General features: G+C 37.0%; 1 protein-coding gene across 1 annotated transcript; it reads left to right on the top strand.

Annotated features, from left to right (window-relative positions):
- Positions 1-15,126: 15,126 nt before the first annotated feature.
- Positions 15,127-18,315, top strand: LOC105778270 (peptide deformylase 1A, chloroplastic/mitochondrial). The gene is made up of 4 exons (XM_012601944.2): positions 15,127-15,562; positions 17,283-17,372; positions 17,484-17,551; positions 17,791-18,315. The coding sequence occupies exons 1-4, from the start codon at positions 15,167-15,169 to the stop codon at positions 18,029-18,031; spliced, it is 795 nt and encodes a 264-aa protein (XP_012457398.1). The 5' UTR covers positions 15,127-15,166; the 3' UTR covers positions 18,032-18,315.
- Positions 18,316-20,960: the final 2,645 nt, after the last annotated feature.

The raw sequence follows: 20,960 nt of genomic DNA, 5'->3' as shown, positions 1-20,960 counted from the left end.
CTTAAGTGATGACGTGATTGATAGAGCAAGTAGGCAACAATACACGGTGTGCCAACCTTGTAATGTTTGGCATTTTGATATGTTAGCAAATATTTTAAAAAAATCCTAAAAATAAATATTCTTTCTAAATTCATCATGGATGTGATTTTTTTAAATAATTATTAAAGTTATAAAAATATAGAAAATTACTAAAAATATTAGAATTGCAAATTAATTATCATCCTCGAGTTACAATTTATTTAATTACTTAATAAATATTACAAGGAATTATTATAAATATAAAGAAATTGAAATGACAAATAACTAGAAAAATAATGTAAAATTTAATGAAAGTGGAAGTTTTTGTTTTAAACAGTTGTTTGCCTTGCATCCTGTCTACTGTTAAGTGGTTCAATACGAGAAAATATGTTATAAATTTGAACAAAAAAAGGGCAATTTACCAATAAAAGCCCTTTTTTTTAAAATTACCGAAATGGTCCCAGTATTTAATTATTTACCAGAATGGGCCATTTTCCGACAAATCGCGTCCACGTCGGTAGCGATGTCGGGGACACGCTTGACAAATCGCTGACACGTCGGTAGCGCTTTTTGGCGTGGCGCGATTCATGCCATGTAGCACGTTCCGGGGGACGCGATTTTGCCGTTTTTCCCACGTTAGGTTTTTTTGGTTTTTAGGGTTTAGGGTTCAGGCTTTTTAGGTCCTAGAAGAAATAATTTCGAGTTGACGTTTTTGATCAAATAGTAGAAAATCGCTTCTAGCAGAATGTTGTTTGATAAGAATTTGTGAAATCGCGCCCTCGTGGACGCGCTTTTGCTACAGTAGGTCCTGAAAAAATAATTTCGAGTTGACATTTCTGAGCAAATAGTATAAAATCGCTTCTAGCAGGATGCTATTTGAGAAGAATTTGTGAAATCGCGCCCTCGTGGACGCGCTTTTGCTACAGTAGGTCATGGAAGAAATAATTTCGAGTTGACGTTTCTGAGCAAATAGTATAAAATCGCTTCTAGCAGGATGATATTTAAGAAGAATTTGTGAAAGCGCGCCATCGTGGACGCGCTTTTGCTACAGTAGCATGTTTGGGCTGCGGCTATAAATTAGGCAGAAAATGTTCTCAGAATGCATAAGTCACAGCAGGAACAATTTAGAGAGGCTAAGAAGGTTAGAGTTTCAAATATGAGTGAACTACGATGGTGAGGTTTGCCACACCGAAAATGGTGTTGTTTTTTTGTCGGAGAATATGGTGCGACTGGTTTTTAACCAGAACATAGATTTGACAGAACATCGTAAAAAAATTAGGCGTAAAATTTTCGGAATGACGCCAATGAAAGTTCTGTCTATTACGTATCGATTTTGCTCTTCTGTTGATCCGGTGACATATGACTCGTTCGACATAAAAGGTGGTCGTAGCTTGGAGGCAATGGTGCAGACTCGTCTTGCTAGTGGAGCACATTATATTGAGTTATATGTACAATTTACATCGCCAAGTGATGTACTTGCGACCGGTGTTCGAGACGTGTACACGACCCCTGACCGACATTCGGTTAGCGGGTTACAAAATACGGAACAACCCATGTTTGGTAGCGGTGTTGAACGTACATCCCCCGCAAGACACTCTGTCGGTGGATGGGACATGTACGTCGGTGGCTCGATGTTTGATGTTGGAAATACGTACTGGGGAACGGCATCAAGTTCTAGTGGTTGGCAATCTACATCTAATTGGGGACGTTATGAAATACCCAGAAGAAAGGATGATGTACTCCCTACGACGTCAACAGGTGAGGGGGCCTCGTATGCTGCAGATGATTGTGGGTTAGAAGATGACTCCAATGTGGATCCACCTCGAGAGCCTGGGCCCGATGGTGCAGAAGTTGGCTTATTTTCTGAACCGGAGCCTATTCCAACAGAACCTGAAGATGCTGAAAGGAGTTCAGATGAAGAAGAATATCCACTATTCAGAGCATACTCACTCCCAGCCCACATGCATAATGTCGATCTATCTGTAGATAATGCGTTAGAGTTTCCAGATCTACCACACCAGTTGCGTGATCATACAAGTTCAGGGCTAGATTCGGGTGAATTTGAAGTTGGTAATCAGTTTACCAACAATGATAGTTTTATTGGTGCTTTGAAACAACATAGCATCAAAAACGGCGTTAACTACCACGTCGTTAAATCTAAATTTGATAAGTTTGAAGCGAAATGTACGGTGCAAGACGGCACATGTTCATGGAAAATCTACGCCTCGTTAAGGAAAAAGATAGGGTTGTGGAAGATAAAAAAGTATAAAGGTCCACATACATGTGCTGCAGGTACAGTATTGACGGTATCTGAATAATACTTTTATTATGTAATGTAGCATTATTTAATGTACTCCATTTATAAGTGTTTCACAATATCATCCCAAGATGGATTCAGCTATGTTAGCTAGCTTGATACTGCCCACGGTAAAAGTAGATCCCAAGACTTCAATGCCGATGTTAATTGCCAATATCCATAGCCAAATGGGGTACACACCCTCTTACCGCAAGGCTTGGATAGCTAAGAAAAAGGCATTGGAGAAGATGTATAGTGAGTGGGACGCCTCATATAATGAAATATGGCAGTGGTGTCAAGTGCTAGAGAGATACGTCCCAGGTGCCATCACAGACCTTGAAATGGAACATGCGTACTACAATGGTCGATTGCTACGTGGATGCCAAGTGTTCAAACGCCTGTTTTAGACCTTTAAGCAATATCGAGACGCATTTCCATACTGCAAGCCATTGATACAAATTAACGGTACCTTTATGTTTGGTAGGTATACTTATCGTCTATTGCTTGCAGTGGCACAGGATGGAGGTGTGAGAATTCTTCCAATTGCATTTGCAATAACACCGGAGGAGTCGTCTGATGACTAAGATTTCTTTCTCTCTAGGTTAAGGAGGCATGCGTGCCCCCAACCTGATATCTGTGTTATTTCAGATCGAGGCGCCGGTATACTAGCTGCATTTGATCGACAGGGAAGCTTATGGCAGCGCACACACCATCGATATTGCCTAAGATACGTTGCTTCCAAGTACTACAGTAATATCCATCTAAGAGCGAACGACGACAAGTGACCAACATGGGTATTTAGTCTATATCTGTGTTATTTCGTTTGTCAATTTTAATTAGTTTTATTGGTAGAAGTGGTATGTAATATTCGCTATGAACTTATATTGGCAGGGTATGAAATAAACAAAGACAGTTTTCACGATATGTTGGCAATTTTACGTTCAATTAACGGAGAAGGGGCGGACTACCTTTGTAACATACGTTTCGAATAGTGGGCACAAGCATACGACGGTGGCTTACAATATGGCCATATGACGTCAAACCTAGCTGAATGCATAAATTCTGTTCTTAAAGGAACGCGCCATCTGTCGATAACATCGGTTGTGCGAGAGACATATTTTTATTTGGCGGCGCTATTTTCAAAGCGAGTAGCAAGCTATGCAGGCCAGATGCTGGGAGGCCATGTATGGTGCAGTAAGGTAGTTCAAGAAATAAACAAGGCCAAGGCGCGGCCAAACACCATGCACACAGTGTGTCACGATCGAGACAACTTATGGTTTCGCGTGACAGAGTTTGACAGACCACACTAAGGTGTTGTTGGTGGGCAATATCGTGTACACTTATGAAATAAGACTTGCGACTGTGGGATGTTTGATGCACTTCGTTATACATGCGCTCATGTTATTGCAGCTTGTCAGAATCTCCATCTGGATCCAATGAGTTATGTGGACGAAGTGTACAAATTAGAAAACATGTACAACGTCTGGAGACACATTTTCCCACCGGTCCCAGATGAACGTAAGTGGCCACCCGTATCTCTTGCTTCTTTTAAGCTGTTACCGGATAGAGAATTACGTCGCAAACCAAAGGGTCGACTTTGCTCGACTAGAATACGTAAAAATATGGATATCTGAGAAACAACCAGTCAAACGAAGTTGTGTGGATGGTGTAGGAATCCAGGCCATACAAGTCGATATGCCCTAATCGTAATAGTTGAATGTAATTGTAAAAAAATTATATTTGTAAAATTATTAATTGATAAATTGTATTAATGATTAGTAAAATTATGGCAGTGGTGTCAAATTATTAATTCTTAGTACCAGTCAAAACATTTTTCCAAATCTAACATTATGTGAATGTAAAATTATTAACTCAAAAAATTGTATTAATGGTTAGTAAAATTATCAAATAAATTTAAGTTAAGGGTTATGGTTTTTAAGTTCTAGTTTAAAGTTTTAAAGTTAAGGGTTAAGGGTTTTTAAGTTAAGGGTTAAGGTTTTTAAGTTGAGGGTTAGAGTTTTTAAGTTAAGGGTTTAGGGTTTTTAATTAAATTAGTTTAGGGTTTTTAAGTTAAGGGGTTAGGGTTTTTAAGTTTAAGGGTTTAGGGTTTTTAATTAAATTAGTTTAGAGTTAAGGGGTTAGGGTTTTTAAGTTTAAGAGTTTAGGGTTTTAATTAAATTAGTTTAGGGTTTTAAGTTAAGGGTTTATGGTTTTTAATTTTAAGGGTTTAAGGTTTTTAATTAAATTAGTTTAGGGTTTTTAAGTTAAGGGTTAAGGTTTTTAAGTTGAGGGTTAGGGTTTTTAAGTTAAGGGTTTAGGGTTTTTAATTAAATTAGTTAGGGTTTTTAAGTTTAAGGCTTTAGGGTTTTTAAGTTTAAGGGTTTATGGTTTTAATTAAATTAGTTTAGGGTTTTTAAGTTAAGGGGTTAGGGTTTTTAATTTTAAGGGTTTAGGATTTTTAATTAAATTAGTTTAGGGTTTTTAAGTTAAGGGTTGGGGTTTTTAAGTTTAAGGGTTCGGGTTTTTAATTAAATTAGTTTAGGATTTTTTAAGTTAAGGGTTAGAGTTTTAAATTTTAAGGGTTTAGGATTTTTAATTAAATTAGTTTAGGGTTTTGAAGTTAAGGGTTAGGGTTTTAAAGTTAAGGGTTTAGGGTTTTTATTTTTAAGGGTTTAGGGTTTTTAATTAAATTAGTTTAGGATTTTTAAGTTAAGGGTTTAGGGTTTTTAATTAAATTAGTTTAAGGTTTTTAAGTTAAGGGTTAGGGTTTTTAAGTTTAAGGGTTTAGGGTTTTTAATTAAATTAGTTTAGGGTTTTTAAGTTAAGGGTTAGGGTTTTTAAGTTAAGGGGTTAGGGTTTTTATTTTTAAGGGTTTAGGGTTTTTAATTAAATTAGTTTAGGGTTTTAAGTTAAGGGTTTAGGGTTTTTAATTTTAAGGGTTTAAGGTTTTTAATTTAAGGGTTAGGGTTTTTAAGTTAAGGGTTAAGGTTTTTAAGTTAAGGGTTTAGGGTTTTTAATTTTAAGGGTTTAGGGTTTTTAATTAAATTAGTTCAGGATTTTTAAGTTAAAGGTTTAGGGTTTTTAATTTTAAGGGTTTAGGGTTTTTAAGTAATAACCCAAAAAAATTTCTATTTAATTACATCAAATAATATCAAAATATTTAAAATATTTGTACAATTAAATTTAAATACAAAAATCAATCTCCGTGCCCGCCGCCTTCAGTGCCACATGGCGGCCGTCGACGGTTACGCGCTGGATTCCTCCTTTTTCCATCTTCCGGTGGCGGTTGTGGTTCTTCCGGCAGGGATTCTGGTTCTTTCGGTACAGCATCTGGTTGTCAGGGTTGGGACGATGAGCCAGCTTGATAGAATAGTGAATGTGGAGGTGTTTGCATTAACAACGATGATGGTGTTTGAAAACCATATTATGGTGGAGATTGGTTAAACGAAGAGCTCCCCGACGACCCCTCTTGCGTTCCCTCGTGTGTCGCTGGCCTATACGTCGATGGACCACTCGGCGTAACAGGAAATGGAGCTGAACCGGACCATTGGCTCCAACCTGCCATAGGACTCGGAAAAGGAAACATATAAGGGTTAGGATACATAAAAATGTTAGGAAATGCACCTGGCATCATCTGAAAAGGCGGTTGCTTCGGTATCATCGGTTGAACTGCTAGGCCGGGTGACTGTCTCTGTGCTCCCGCTGGACCTGTTGATTCTATGGAAGCTGATGATAGGCTGGGCGAATTTTTGGGCATAGTTGATGGCCCTGCGTCGTCATCCCTTCTTCTTGGATTTAAAGGGTTACGTCGTTCCCTTTGGATACGTAATTGCCGCTGCCTCTTCTCTGGCGATAGTAAATACGGCTTGCCGTGGATCCTAAACCATGGCATGTACTCCGGTACGCACGCTAACTCCAGAACGATGATCGGTTCCCTATTAGGTATATAAGCATACTGATCTTCCCACATTTCGATGTACTCGGACCAGAATCTCGTCTAATCCGTATTTGCTTGCCGAAGGTCGATTTTGTGGTGATCGTCAAACATATCAGGATCCACGGGAATCGGTTGTTTACATCCAAATTGCCGTAACACCCTGTCTGACTGGTGCATCTCCACGGTCGCGTAGTTGATCAATGCGACTTTTACGTGCCAAGCGTTTGAATTTTGTAAGAACTCTGTCGGAATTACTGCCCGAATTGTCGGATCCTCGTATAGTGTCCATTGAAACTATATGAACATGATTGAAATATTAGTTATATACATAATACTAAATACCAATCAACTAGCGAATGTATGGAAATATCTATTTTGTTTAATACTTACTTGTGCTTTCGACCGTTGGTCCAATAGAAGCCGTATATCTTCAAGAGAGGTAGGTAATCGAACATGACTTGCCGAATGGTTCCACCTAATTAAATACATTTTTAGCATACTTTTATTTTTTAAAATCTACATAATAATTGTAAAATCTAATATAAAATTTACCTCGTTATGAGTGGGAATGTATATGGGTGGTCCACTCGAGGACGTAGAAGTGGAAAGCGAAACCGTGCCCATGACTACAGTAGTGACAGGCAACCTCCGATCTTTGCTCTCCACGGTCGTCTCGCCCCGCACATCTCCCGATATAACGTTGCCAAGACAGTAGACCCCCAACTCAATTCACCGGCTGCTCTAAAATCAACGAGTTTCAGCAGCCATCTTAGATGTACGCAGCTCCGTGACGTGTCGGGCATCAGATAACCTCCAATTAATTGAAGAATGTATGTCCGAGCATATCGGATTCTTTCAATTTCGGTTGAATCTTCATCCGGATCAAGGAATGTGTCACGTAACCAGCCCATCTCCATCTTACCTCCCTCCATTTTCTCCAGAATAGTGCCCAAAAGCTTGTAGCACACCACCCCCCAATCGCTAGATTGGGCAGACCCGGTGACTAGGTGCCCGTCCACCGGCAATCCCAATTGCAGATGGACATCTTCTAGAGTGATAGTGCACTCTCCACATGGAAGATGGAATGTGTGCGTCTCTGGTCTCCACCTCTCGATCAACGCACTGATTAGTTTCGGGTCCACCTTACATCCCCGACCTACCGTCGCCACGTGCCAAAAACTCGCTTCCCGCAGGTAGTTCTCTACCAACGGTGATGAAGGACCATGCATATTCCGGATATTGCATTCCAATACCCGATCTACAGACTTTTATAACAAATAATAAATTAATAATTATCTAAAAATGCATAAATAAAAAATTCTTAAATAATATTTAAAAATTAAATTTAACACTTACCATTTTCATTTGTTCCACCGATATGTGATGCTTATCAAGATAAGTCAATTCTCCGGCCATTGCTGAAATCGTACAAATTTTTACGGTTTAAAAAAATTTAAAAAAAATTAAAAAATATTTTAAAAAAGGGAGTTAAGAGAAATTTAAGAGGAACTTGAGAGCAAATTGAGATTAAATATGGATTTGAGAGAAATTTGGAAGGAATTTGAGAGCAAATTGAGAGGAAATTTGAGAGGATTAGTTTGTGAAAAAAAGGGGTGGGGGTATTTATAGTTTTTTTTTGGACCGTTGGGGGGGTAACGGTCAAATTTTTGACCGTTGCACTATTCACGCGCATTGACGTGGCCGCGACTTGCCAGAAAATAACTCATTCCGGTAAATAATTAAATACCGGGCCCATTTCGGTAATTTAAAAAAAATGGCTTTTTTGTGTAAATTGCCCAAAAAAAACACCAAACATTTAAAGGAATATGGTTAAAGTAAATGCTGTGAAATATAAATATTGTTCACCCAAAAAAAAAAGTTATAGATTCTATTATTTTGAATTTATGGTTTCACGAGGGTTATTTTAATTTTGGTCATTTATTTTAAATTAAAATTAAAATTTGTTTTTTTAATTTAAATATTTTATAATTTTAATAATTCTAATAATCATTTGAAAAATTACGTGGATAATTTAAATAATTGTTTATCTTAGTTCATTCTAAACATGATTTTTTAAATAAGTAATAAAAATTAGTTATATTTAGAATTTTTAAAATTTTAAATATTTTATGACTTGAGAAATGCCACATCAGCATGAGCATGAGATATCGCTGTCTACTTACCTCATCAGTCACTTCAAGTAGAAATTGATAGGATTCTTAACAAAATGACCAATATGCTTTTTAGTCTAACTGTATGAACTAATTTACTATTTTTGAATAAAGAGAAAAAATAATCCAACTTTTAATACAAAGGTCTCGATAATAATTTTACCAAAATTATCCTCTATCGAATCCCAAGAGAGTGAATAATCAAATGTGAATGAGTATATTATGAGAAATAAGTTTAAAGGTGTATGATTTAGGAATTAATTGAAATTTTATAATCTAATCATATTTACATCAAGTAAAAATAGGCCAATTTACCAAAAAAAGCCGTTTTTTTTCAAAATTTACCGAAATGGGCCGATTTTTTTATTATTTACCGGAATGGTCCATTTTTCGGGAAATCTCGTCCATGTCAGCACGATGTCAGGGTACGTATCAGGACATCGCGCTGACGTGGACGCTATGTCCTGACACGTAGCGCGTTTCGGGGGACGCGATTTTGATGTTTCTTCACGTTTGGTTTTTTTTGGCTTTTAGGATTTAGGGTTCAGGCTTTTTAAGGTTTTTAAGTCCCGGAATAAATTATTTCGAGTTGACATTTTTGAGCAAATAGTATAAAATCGCTTCTACAAGGATGCTATTTGAGAAGAAATTGTGAAATCGCGCCCTCGTGGACGCGATTTTGCTACAGTAGGTCATGTAAGAAATATTTTTTTTGACGTTTCTGAGCAAATAGTATAAAATCGCTTCTACCAGGATGCTATTTGAGAAGAAATTGGGGACGTTATCAAATGCCCAGAAGAAGGGATAACGTACTACCTACGACGTCAACCGGTGAGGGGACGTCGTAGGCTGCAGATGATTGTGGGTTAGAAGATGACTCCGATGTGGATCCACTTCGAGAGCCCGGGCCGGATGGTGCAGAAGTGGGATTATTTTCTGAACCGGAACCTATTCCAACAGAAGGTGAAGATGCTGAAAGGAGTTCAGATGATGAAGAAAATCCACGATTCAGAGCATACTCACCTCCAGCCCACATGCATAATGTCGATCTGTCAGCAGATGATGCGTTAGAGTTTCTAGATCTACCACACCGGTTGCGCAATCGTACAAGTTCGGGGGTAGATTTCGGTGAACTTGAAGTTGGTAATCAGTTTACCAACAAGGATAGTTTTATTGGTGCTTTGAAACAGCATAGCATCAAAAACGGCGTTAATTACCACGTCGTTAAATCAAAATCGGATAAGTTTGAGGCGAAGTGTGCGGTACAAAACGGCACATGTTCATGGAAAATCGTCGCCTCGTTAAGGAAAAGGACAAGGTTGTGGGAAATAAAAAAGTACAAAGGTCCACATACATGTGCTGCAGGTACAGTATTTAATGTATCTGAATAATAATTTTATTTTTGCAATGTTGCATTATTTAATGTACTCCCTCTGTAGGTGTTTCACAAGATCATCCCAAAATGGATTCAGCTATGTTAGCTGACTTGATATCGCCTACGATAAAAGCGGATCCTAGGACTTGATCTTGGTGATAATTGCCAATATCCGTAGCCAAATGGGGTACACGCCCTCTTACCGCAAGGCTTGAATAGCTAAGCAAAAGGCGTTGGAGAAGATGCATAGTGGGTGGGATGCCACATATAATGAAATATGGCAATGGTGTCAGGTGCTAGAGAGATACGTCTCAGGTGCCATCACAGACCTTGAAACGGAACATGCGTACTACAACGGCTGATTGCTACGTGGATGCCAAGTGTTCAAACGCCTATTTTGGACCTTTAAGCAATGTTGAGACGCATTTTCATACTGCAAGCCGTTGGTACAAATTGACGGTACCTTCATGTTCGGTAGGTATACTCATCGGCTATTAGTTGCAGTGGCACAAGAAGGCGGTGGGAGAATTCTTCCAATTGCATTTGCAATAACACCAGGGGAGTCGTCTGACGACTGGGATTTCTTTCTCTCTAGGTTAAGGAGACATGTGTGCCCCCAACCTGATATCTGTGTTATTTGAGATCGGGGCGCCAGTATACTAGCTGTATTTGATCGAGAGGGAAGCTTGTGGCAGCGCACACACCATAGATATTGCCTAAGACACGTTGCTTCGAACTACTACAGGCAATATCCATCTAAGAGAGAACGACGACAAGTGACCAACATGGGTATTTAGTCTATAACTGTATTATTTTGTTTGTCAATAAATATCGTTTTCACGAGATGTTGGCAATTTTACGATCCCAAAACGGAGAAGGGGCGGACTACCTTTGTAACATACGTTTCGAACAGTGGGCACAAGCATACGACAGAGGCCTACGATATGGCCATATGACGTCGAACCTAGCAGAATGCATAAATTCTATTCTTAAAGGAACGTGTCATCTACCGATAACATCGGTTGTGCGAGAGACATATTTCCGTTTGGCGGCACTATTTCCAAAGCGAGCAGCAACTTATGCAGGCCAGATGCAGGGTGGCCATATATGGTGCAGTAAGGTAGTTCAAGAAATTAATAAGACGAAGGCGAGGGCAAACATCATGCACATAGTGTGTCACGATCGAGACAATTTATGGTTTCGCATGACGGAGTTTGACAGACCACACCAAGGTGTTGTTGGCGGGCAATATCGTGTACACTTGCGAAACAGGACTTGTGACTGTGGGAAGTTTGATGCACTTTGTTATCCATGCGCTCATGTTATTGCAGCTTGTCAGAAACTCTATCTGGATCTGATGAGTTATGTGGACGAAGTGTACAAATTAGAAAACATGTACAACGTATGGAGACACGTTTTCCCACCGGTCCCAGATGAACGTAAGTGGCCGCCCGTATCTCTTGCTCCTTTTAAGCTGTTACCGGATAGAGAATTGCGTCGCAAACCAAAGGGTCAACCTTGCTCCACTAGAATACGGAACAATATGGATATCCGAGAAACAGCCAGTCAACAGAAGTTGTGCGGATGGTGTAAGAACCCAAGCCATACAAGTCGATAATGCCCTAATCGCAATAGTTGAATGTAATTTTAGAAAAAATTATATTTTATTCAATTATTAATTGATAATTGTATTAATTGTTAGTAAAATTATCAAATTAGTTTAATTTCTTAATTGTTAGTACCAGTCAAAACATTTTACCAAATCTAACATTATGTAAAATTATTAAGTCCAAAAATTGTGTTAATGGTTAGTAAAATTATCAAATTATGTAAAATTATTAAGTCCAAAAATTGTGTTAATGGTTAGTAAAAGTATCAAATTATGTAAAACTATTAAGTCCAAAAATTGTGTTAATGGTTAGAAAACTATCAAATTATGTAAAATTAGGTTAATGTTAGGGTTTTAATTAAATTAGGTTAGGGTTAGGGTTTTTAATTAAATTAGGTTAGGGTTTAGGGTTTTAATTAAATTAGGTTAGGGTTAGGGTTTTAATTAAATTAGTTTAGGGTTAGGGTTTTAATTAAATTATGTTAGGGTTAGGGTTTTAATTAAATTAGGTTAGGGTTTAGGGTTTTTAATTAAATTAGGTTAGGGTTTAGGGTTTTAATTAAATTAGGTTAGGGTTAGGGTTTTAATTAAATTAGGTTAGGGTTAGGGTTTTTAATTATATTAAGTTAGGGTTTTAATTAAATTAGGTCGGGGTTAGGGTTTTAATTAAATTAGGTCGGGGTTAGGGTTTTTAATTAAATTAGGTTTTTATTACATCAAATAGAACTTCTATTTTATTATATCAAATAATATCAAAATAACTCGAAAAAATTTCTATGCCTATTATATCAAATAAACTTCTATTTTATTACATCAAATAATATCAAAATAACTCGAAAAAATTTCTATGCGTATTACATCAAATAAACTTCTATTTTATTACATCAAATAATAAATTTAAATACGGCAATCAATGCCTATGCCCGGGGGATTCGGTTCCACATGGCGGCCGTCGACGGTTACGCGCTGGATTCCTCCTTCCTCTAGCTTTCGGTGGCGGTTGTTCTTCCTCCGGTGGTGATTGTGGTTCTTTCGGTTCGGCATCTGGTTGTCGGACTTGGGACGATGATCCACCTTCAAAGAATAGTGTATGTGGAGGTGTTTGCATCATGAACGTCGACGGTGTTTGAAAACCATAGATTGGTGGCGATTGGTAAAAAAGAGAGCTCCCCGACGGCCCCCCTTGCGATCCCTCCTGCGCCGTTGGCCGAGATATCGGCGGTCCGCTCGGCATAACAGGAAATGGAGCTGAACCGGGCATTTGGCTCCAACCTGCCATAGGATTCGGAAAAGGATACATGTAAGGGTTAGGGTACATATAAGGGCTAGGAAACACACCTGGCATCATAGGGAAAAGCGGTTGCGTGGGTATCATCTGTTGAATTGCTGCGTCAGGTGACTGCGTCGGTGCTCTTGTTGGGGACAGTGATTGCATAGCCGCTGATGATGAGCCGGGTCACTGTCTGGGCCTCGTTGAGGGGCTGCCTTCGTAGTCTTATCGTCTTGGATTTAGAGGCCCACGCCTTTCCCTTCCGACACGTATTTTCCGCTGTCTCTCCTTTGGCGTAAGTAAATACGGCTTGCCATGGATCCTAAACCATGGCATGTATTCTAGAACGCACGCTAACTCCGGAACGATGATTTGTTCCCGAGTAGGTAGATATTCATGCCGATTTTCCCACATTTCCGTGTACTCAGACCAGTATCTAGGTCAATCCGTACCTAATAGCCGAAGGTCGATTTTGTGGTGATCGTCAAACACCTCAAGGTCCGCAGGAATCGGTTGTCTACATCCAAACTGTCGTAGCACTCTATCTGTCTGGTGGGGCTCCACGGTTGAATAGTTGATCAACACCACTTTCGCGTGCCAAGCATTCGGATTTTGTAAAAACTCTTTCGGGATTACTGCCCGAATTGCCGGATCCTCGTATGGTGTCCATTGAAACTATATGAACATGATAGAAATATTAGTTATATACATAATACTAAATACTAAATACTAAATATCAATCGACTAGCAAATGTATGGAAATATCTATTTGCAATAATACTTATACCTTCCGAATAGTTGCTCCAATAGAAGCCGTATATCTTCAAGTTCAGATGGTAATCCACGATAACTTGTCGGATGGTTCTACCTAATTAAATAAATTTTTAGCATACTTTTATTTTTAAAAAATCTACATAATAATTCCAAAATGTAATATAAAATCTACCTCGTTATGAGTGGGAATGTATATGGGTGGCTCACTCGAGGACGTAGAAATGGAAAGCGAAATCGTGCCCATGATTGCAGTAGTGACAGGCAACCTCCGATGTCTGCTCTCCTCGGTCGCGTCGCCCCGCACATCTCCCGATATAATGTTGCCAAGACGGCAGACCCCCAACTAAATTCACCAGCTCCTCTAAAATCAACGAGTTTTAGCAGCCACCTTAGATGTACACGGCTCCGTGACGTGTCGGGCATAAGATAACCTCCAATTATTTGAAGAATGTATGATCGAGCATATCGAATTCTTTCAATTTCGGTTGAATTTTCATTCGGATCGGGGAAGGTGGCGTGTAATCAGCCCATCTCGACCTTACCTCCATCCATTTTATCCGGAATAGCACCCAAAAGCTCGTAGCACACCGCCTCCCAATTGCTAGATTGAGCAGACTTGGTGACTGGCTGCCCGTCCACCGGCAATCCCAATTGCAGATGGACATCTTCTAGAGTGATAGTGCACTCTCCACATGGAAGATGGAATGTGTGCGTCTCGGGTCTCCACCTCTCGATCAACGCACTGATTAGTTTCGGGTCCAACTTGCATCCCCGGCCTACCGTCGCCACGTGCCAAAAACCCGCTTCTTGCAGGTAGTTCTCTACTAACGGTGATGGAGGAGCATGCATATTCCGGATATTGCATTCCAATAACTGATCTTGAGACTTTTATAACAAATAATAAATTAATAATTATCTAAAATACATAAATAAAAAATCTTAAATAATATTTAAAATTAAATTTAATACTTACCATTTTCATTTGCTCCACCGATATGTGATTCTTATCAAGACGAATCAATGATCCTACCATTGATGAAAATATAAAAAATTTATTTTTATTTTTAAAAAATATAAAAAAAATTTAAATTATTTTAAAAAATGAAATTGAGGGGAAATTGGAATTAAATATGGATTTGAGAGAATTTTAGAAGGAAATTGAGAGGAAATTGAAATTAAATATGGGTTTGAGAGAATTTTGGAAGGAAATTGAGAGGACTAGAGAGGAAATATAAGATATGATTTGTTTGTGAAAAAAAAAGGGGGTGGAGGGTATTTGTAGTTTTTTTACCGTTGGGGGGGGCAACGGTCAAATTTTTTACCGTTGGGGTACTGTTCACGCGCGGAGGACATCGCGTCCACGTCAGCGTGACCTGCTGACGTGGAAGGAAATCGCGCTCGCAGGTCGCGCTGACGTAGACGCGATGTCCTGACACGTACCTTGACATCGCGCTGACGTGGACGCGATTTCCCGAAAAATGGACCATTCCGGTAAATAATCAAAAAATTGGCCCATTTCGGTAAATTTAAAAAAAAAAGGACTTTTATTGGTAATTTCCCCGTAAAAATATCTTCACTTTTCTCTTCAATTAAAGGTTAAATGGAGCCCAAAACAAACTCAAATCAAGGGCCCAATCGTATAACCCAATAATAATGCGCAAAAACGGCCATTAATCTTTAACTTCAAGGAAACTCATCTTAAACCCACTGCCCACCATGGAACTCCTTCACAAATTCTCCTTCCGTCTTCTACCCCCGGTCACGTTCAACTTCAACCATACCAGATTAGCCTCTCTATATCTTTCCACCCGATTTCCCGTTTCCGGACCCGCATTTTCAGACCCGGGTCCACTCTTCACGTCCCGAAGGCCTCTGTCTTCCTCGGTTGTTAGCAAAGCGGGTTGGTTTCTGGGTCTTGGAGAAAGGAAGAAAACGAGCTTGCCTGAGATAGTTAAAGCGGGTGACCCGGTTTTGCATGAACCGGCCAAGGAGGTTGACCCGGGCGAAATTGGGTCGGAGCGGATACAGAATATAATTGCAGATATGGTTCGGGTTATGAGGATGGCTCCAGGTGTAGGTCTTGCCGCCCCTCAAATTGGAATCCCTTTGCAAGTTAGTTTTCGAAGCTTTCCATTTCTGGATTTTTATTGGTTTTATTTTACCATTTAGTAAATACTCATTCGCTACATTTATATTCTTTTTAAAATTTATGCCACATTTTAACCTAAATTTTACTATCTTCTTTTAGATTTATATAAATCTGAAAAAACAAACATTTCAACCAAAAGCCTCCTTATGTATGTTATAATTTTTCTTACTTCTATAATACCATTTCTATGGTATTAATTAAAATATTATTTAAATAAAATGACTAAATTTCACTTTAATCATATTTTATCAAATGAAAATAATCTTAGTCATTAATTAAATATTCTACTATGACTTTGAAATTAAACTTATGATAAGTTAATTAATTTAATTTGATAACTCATATTGGTTGATTGAACTTGTTAGATTTATAAACTTTATAAATAGTATTGAGAAAAATGTAAAACAAAATATTCATAAAAGTAATAATACATGCGCATATATTTAGGGGTGTGTAAAATTTGGTAAAACCGAAAAAATTTGGTTAACTGACCGAATTCGGTTAATTAGTCAGTTAACTAAATTTTTTCGATCGGAGGTCGGTTGATTATTTTTTGATTTTTCGGTTAACGGTTAATTCGGTTCGAAACCAGTTAACCGAATTTTTTCGGTTTAACCGAAAAAATTAATAAATAAAATTATAATATATAAATAGGCTCACTATTTATCTAAACCCAATCCAAACTCAAGTATTCAACTCAACCCAACCATAAAAATTACAAATAATTTAATAAATAAAAATAAAATTCTAAAACTAAAGTTAAAAGTCTAAACAAACAATTTAATAAATAAAAATAAAATTCAAAGACTTATGTAATGTTGTTAATTATGTAGTGATTCAATTCAGTTAATTCGGGTAATTCGGTTAACTGACCGAAAAAAATTTGGTTCGGTTAATTTTTTTTTTAAAAATTCGGTTCAGTTAACGGTTAAAAATTTTGAAAATTCGGTTAATGTTATTTCAGTTCGGTTAACCGACTGAACACCCCTACATATATTATTACTTCTAATTTTGTTAATTTGATTCTCTTTTTTTTTTTTTTGTGAATTTAAACCTCACTGTTTTTTTTATTTGACGGAAATTCACGATATAAATTTTATGATAAGCTTACAATGATTATCTCTCTATTAACAACATGCTATTATAGGTGTATAAAGGTCGTTTCTCTATAACAAGTAAAATTTGGGCAAACAAATGGGGCCGTGATAGAAAAGGTTGACTGTATGATCAAAATTTCCCCCTATCCTTTTTTCTGTCCATGAAGACTAATCTTTTCGAGAAGTGTGAGCGTGTTTGAACTCATCTTCTTCTACATTGACAATAATGTCGATATCAATTGAGCTAAGACTCAACCAGCACATATTATTATTTTAGAGTCTATTCTGTGCAGTTAATAGAAATAATAATTATTATTATTATTTATATAGAATGAATAATGTTGCATCTGACCATTTTTCTAATTAATCACAAAATTGTTTTCTATTAGTGGCTTATGACAATGAAGTACGTTTTAGGAAATAAAACAGAAGGTGATGGAAAGCACTCACCGAAGGGAGTCTTTTTAATGGAATATTTGCTATTATATGTTATGGCTTAAAATTTAACATATACCTAACCAGTACATCTTAAAAATGAACTCAGCATACACTTTATGATGCTAATGTTGTGTTAAATATTTTGCAGATCATAGTATTAGAGGATACAACAGAATACATTAGTTATGCGCCCAAGGAAGAGATTAAAGCGCAGGATAGACGCCCTTTCGATCTTCTGGTATGTTAATATATGTTGGAATCGAGAACATATGAAACTCGAAATGAATTGACATTTATAGTCGTACTAATCCCAGAATTTGTTCACTACTTATTAGTTGTTTTGAGTCAGGTCATAATAAATCCAAAGCTTAAAAAGAGAAGCAATAGGAGTGCACTATTTTTTGAAGGTTGTTTGAGGTAAGATGGTAATCATGAATCCCCACAATTCTTTGCTGCTTTCAACTCCTCTCGTACCAAAACTTTCGAATGCTAGATCTCAGAATAGTGTTTACTAGTAGTTGCATCTGTTAAAAGAACTTAACCAATTGTGTGGCACGTAAAAGAGTAGCCGATGGTTTTAGTCAATGTGATGCTTAGGCAGCTTTATATCATCTGGGATTGAAGTCTCATGTTGTTACCTTACTGCCATATTACAGTGTTGATGGATTCAGAGCAGTTGTGGAGCGACATCTTGATGTTGAGGTCACAGGTTTCGGTCGCGATGGCCAGCCTATCAAAGTAGATGCCTCTGGGTGGCAAGCACGTATACTGCAGCATGAGTGTGATCATTTGGATGGAACACTGTATGTAGATAAGATGGTTCCAAGAACATTCAGAACTGTTCAAAATCTGGATCTGCCGCTTGCTGAGGGGTGTCCGAAGCTTGGTGCCCGTTAGCTCATTTTTAACACACAGCCTGTCCAAGAATGCACAAGAAATGAAGGCATAACACCTAGTTTATATGAGGCTGCAGAGTAATAGATTTGGTGTTTGGTAACACCTTCTCATTCAAGTTGATACTATAGCAATGGAAGTCATGCTTGAGGAGTCCTTTGAATCGAAAGCATAGTCTATTCATTTCTCGTCATTGAAAACAATTGGTTTGTGTTTTTCATGTCAGAAAAATAAGGTAAAGGAAGCATAAAATGGAAATAAGATTTTGAAGTGCGAAATTTTATTCATGATCAACCAAAATCATAGTGAAAATGGAAAATAAAACTAAGTCTTATATTGGTAGTGAATGACTACACTAGAGTATATGTATCAGTAAAAATACCATGAAGTTTCTTCACATGAGTGTGCATATCTGTAAGCTCTTCACAAAGCGTTTGAGGTACTTCACATGAAGACAAAAGAAACTGCGAATGAGTACAATGCTCAAACTCTTACCATTGTTAACAAGATAAAAGCAAATGGTGAAAACAAAGGAGATGTTGAAAAGATTGTGTTCCCTGACTCTTAAGTTTGATCATGTTGTGTGCTCCATAAAGGAGTCTAAGGATGCAAGCATGTTAACCACTGATGAGCCGCAAAGCAATTTGCTTGTGCATGAACAACACATAAGCTTTATGTTGAGGAAAAACATGCTTTAAAGATTTCTCAGGGAGATCAATTTGGAGGAAAGGATTGAGGTAATGGAAGATGAAGACGTGGAAGGGAACGAGGCAAACAAAGTCTTGACAGAGCCACGGTGGAGTATTATAATTGTCACAAGCTTAGGAATTTTCAGTGGTGTAGATCAAAAAGAGATCGAAGGGAAGAAAGAGAAAAGAGGTTGTTACTGAACTTTGCAGCACAAAGGGAAGGAAGAAAAGAAAAGGAGAAAAAGAGAAAATAAGAGTTTATGTTCTGAAAATTTTGCTTAATTATCCCTCAATTTAGAAGCATATTTATACTAGCTAAGAATATATATATATAAAGGAAAATAGTCTCAAAATCCTTAATTTATAGCTTAAAAGTAAGGTTTTTAGAGCTAGATCGGGGTCGAACTGGCCAAACTATTGATTCATGATTCAACTAATCCAACTGTCAATTTGAACGGTCAAAATATTAAAATAAATAATTTTTTTAAAATTTCAAAATTAGGAAAAGGAAAAAGTAAAATAAAAATAGTTGATATGCTTTCATCTTGAAAGAATTTTTTCTTTAGAGAAAAATGGTAAATCTCTGTCAAAAGTTTTTCACTTTTTGTAACATTCCATTGCCCGACCCGATCGTTAGGTCCAAGTTATAAGGTGTCATATTCATTGTCGGAGCAACTACGATCAAATTATATTCTAATTAAAACCATTACACATTCAAATATAAGTAAAATAAGAGTATAATCCGATATGTAATCAATTTCAGGTCTTATACAAGCTTACGAAAGCTCTTTTACTAACCCAAGGTTAAATTAGCACCAAATCATAATATTTTCAAAATCACGGGTTCCTCGTCGCAACGCAACATACTGACTTGGTCTCGTCGCAACGTAACTCTCTATTTCTATATGGTCCATTTTGGTACAAGTTTGAAACTCCTGAATCAAAACCTAAACCTTTCAATACCTACCAATTCTATATTACACCAATTGCATTCATGCCAAAACATAGGGGTGAGCGTTCGATTGAATCGAATGAAAAAATTTCGAGTTGACAAATCCTATTTTATTATCTTAACTCGATTTGAAATTTTCTCGAATTGCGTCCAGTGAGATGGAATTCGAATCGAATCAAATATATTTGTTCGAATTAAACTGAAAAGTTATTTTGGTGTTTTTTAATTTTATATATTTTTTAAAAATATATTTTTCTTTAAAATTTTTAAAAATGAACATACAAATAAAAATTGAAGTGAACAAATAAAAGCAATTGATGAAAAAAATAAGAGGATTTTGATTTTGGGGGAAAAGGGGGAGAAATAAAAGATTTTTGGAGATTTTAATTTTTGGGAGTAAAAGGGGGAGGGAAAGTAAAAAAAAAAATTTGAAGAGAAAAGGAAAGTAAAAAAAATTGAAGAGAATAGTTGGTAGAGCAGAAACCCGAGGGGTTAGGGTGGTTTAATATTTGGTTTATACGAATTATTTGAGTTATTCGAATTCGAAAACTTAATTCAATTTGAACTTGAAATTTGAAAAAAAAAAATCGAGTTGACTCAACTAACTCGATTAATTCGACTAACTCAATTTGAATAATTTAAAATTCAATTTTTTTTCATTTTTTCGAGTCGAATTGAATTTTGCTCGCCCCTACCGAAACATACCAAAATGGTAAACTAAGTTAACATTTACCAACAATTTCCCAAAATGTTCATTTGAGATACAAAATTGGCTTAAACCCTAGTTACATGCCATATATTAAGCAAAAGAGAACTTTACAAACATTGTTGAATCGGGGATCGTTTCACAGATGTTGGAATCACTTCTCAGGATCTCAAGATGTAATACTTGCACACGAGAAAGTAAACCATACGCTAAGTGATAATACTCAATGGTAATTTCCATAATTCAAGTTAATGCAATATAAGTTTATATCAATTGCATTCATCCAATTCAAATTCTATTATCAACCAACTCATATACAACTCATGTCAATTCTCAATCAACATACGAACATGTATATGCCATAAGTGTACCAAATTCGTCATATGAATCAAGCATACATTACTTCATTAACCAAGCTAATTGAACATATCATACTAACATACCATTATCAATAATTTTTGCATTTCTATTCAATTCTCAATATTCAATCATATCCACATTTCATTTCCAAATCGAATCAATTCATTTATTATCTTTCCATATTGACCCTCAACGCTTGTATAACCGGTTCGCATGATCTTTCAT

This window comes from Gossypium raimondii, chromosome 10, assembly GCF_025698545.1.
Source record: "Gossypium raimondii isolate GPD5lz chromosome 10, ASM2569854v1, whole genome shotgun sequence".
In the NCBI taxonomy this organism is placed as follows: Eukaryota; Viridiplantae; Streptophyta; class Magnoliopsida; order Malvales; family Malvaceae; genus Gossypium; species Gossypium raimondii.
The sequence above is the reverse complement of the archived record's forward strand: the minus strand, read 5'-3'. Positions and strand labels throughout refer to the sequence as shown.

What these genes read in the sequence shown, in the direction of transcription:
- LOC105778270 (XM_012601944.2), top strand. Translation starts at nt 15,167, where the DNA reads ATGGAACTCCTTCACAAATTCTCCTTCCGTCTTCTACCCCCGGTCACG. An exon ending in AAATTGGAATCCCTTTGCAA is followed by an intron (nt 15,563 to 17,282) that starts GTTAGTTTTCGA and finishes AATATTTTGCAG; the next exon opens with ATCATAGTATTAGAGGATAC. An exon ending in GACGCCCTTTCGATCTTCTG is followed by an intron (nt 17,373 to 17,483) that starts GTATGTTAATAT and finishes GTTTTGAGTCAG; the next exon opens with GTCATAATAAATCCAAAGCT.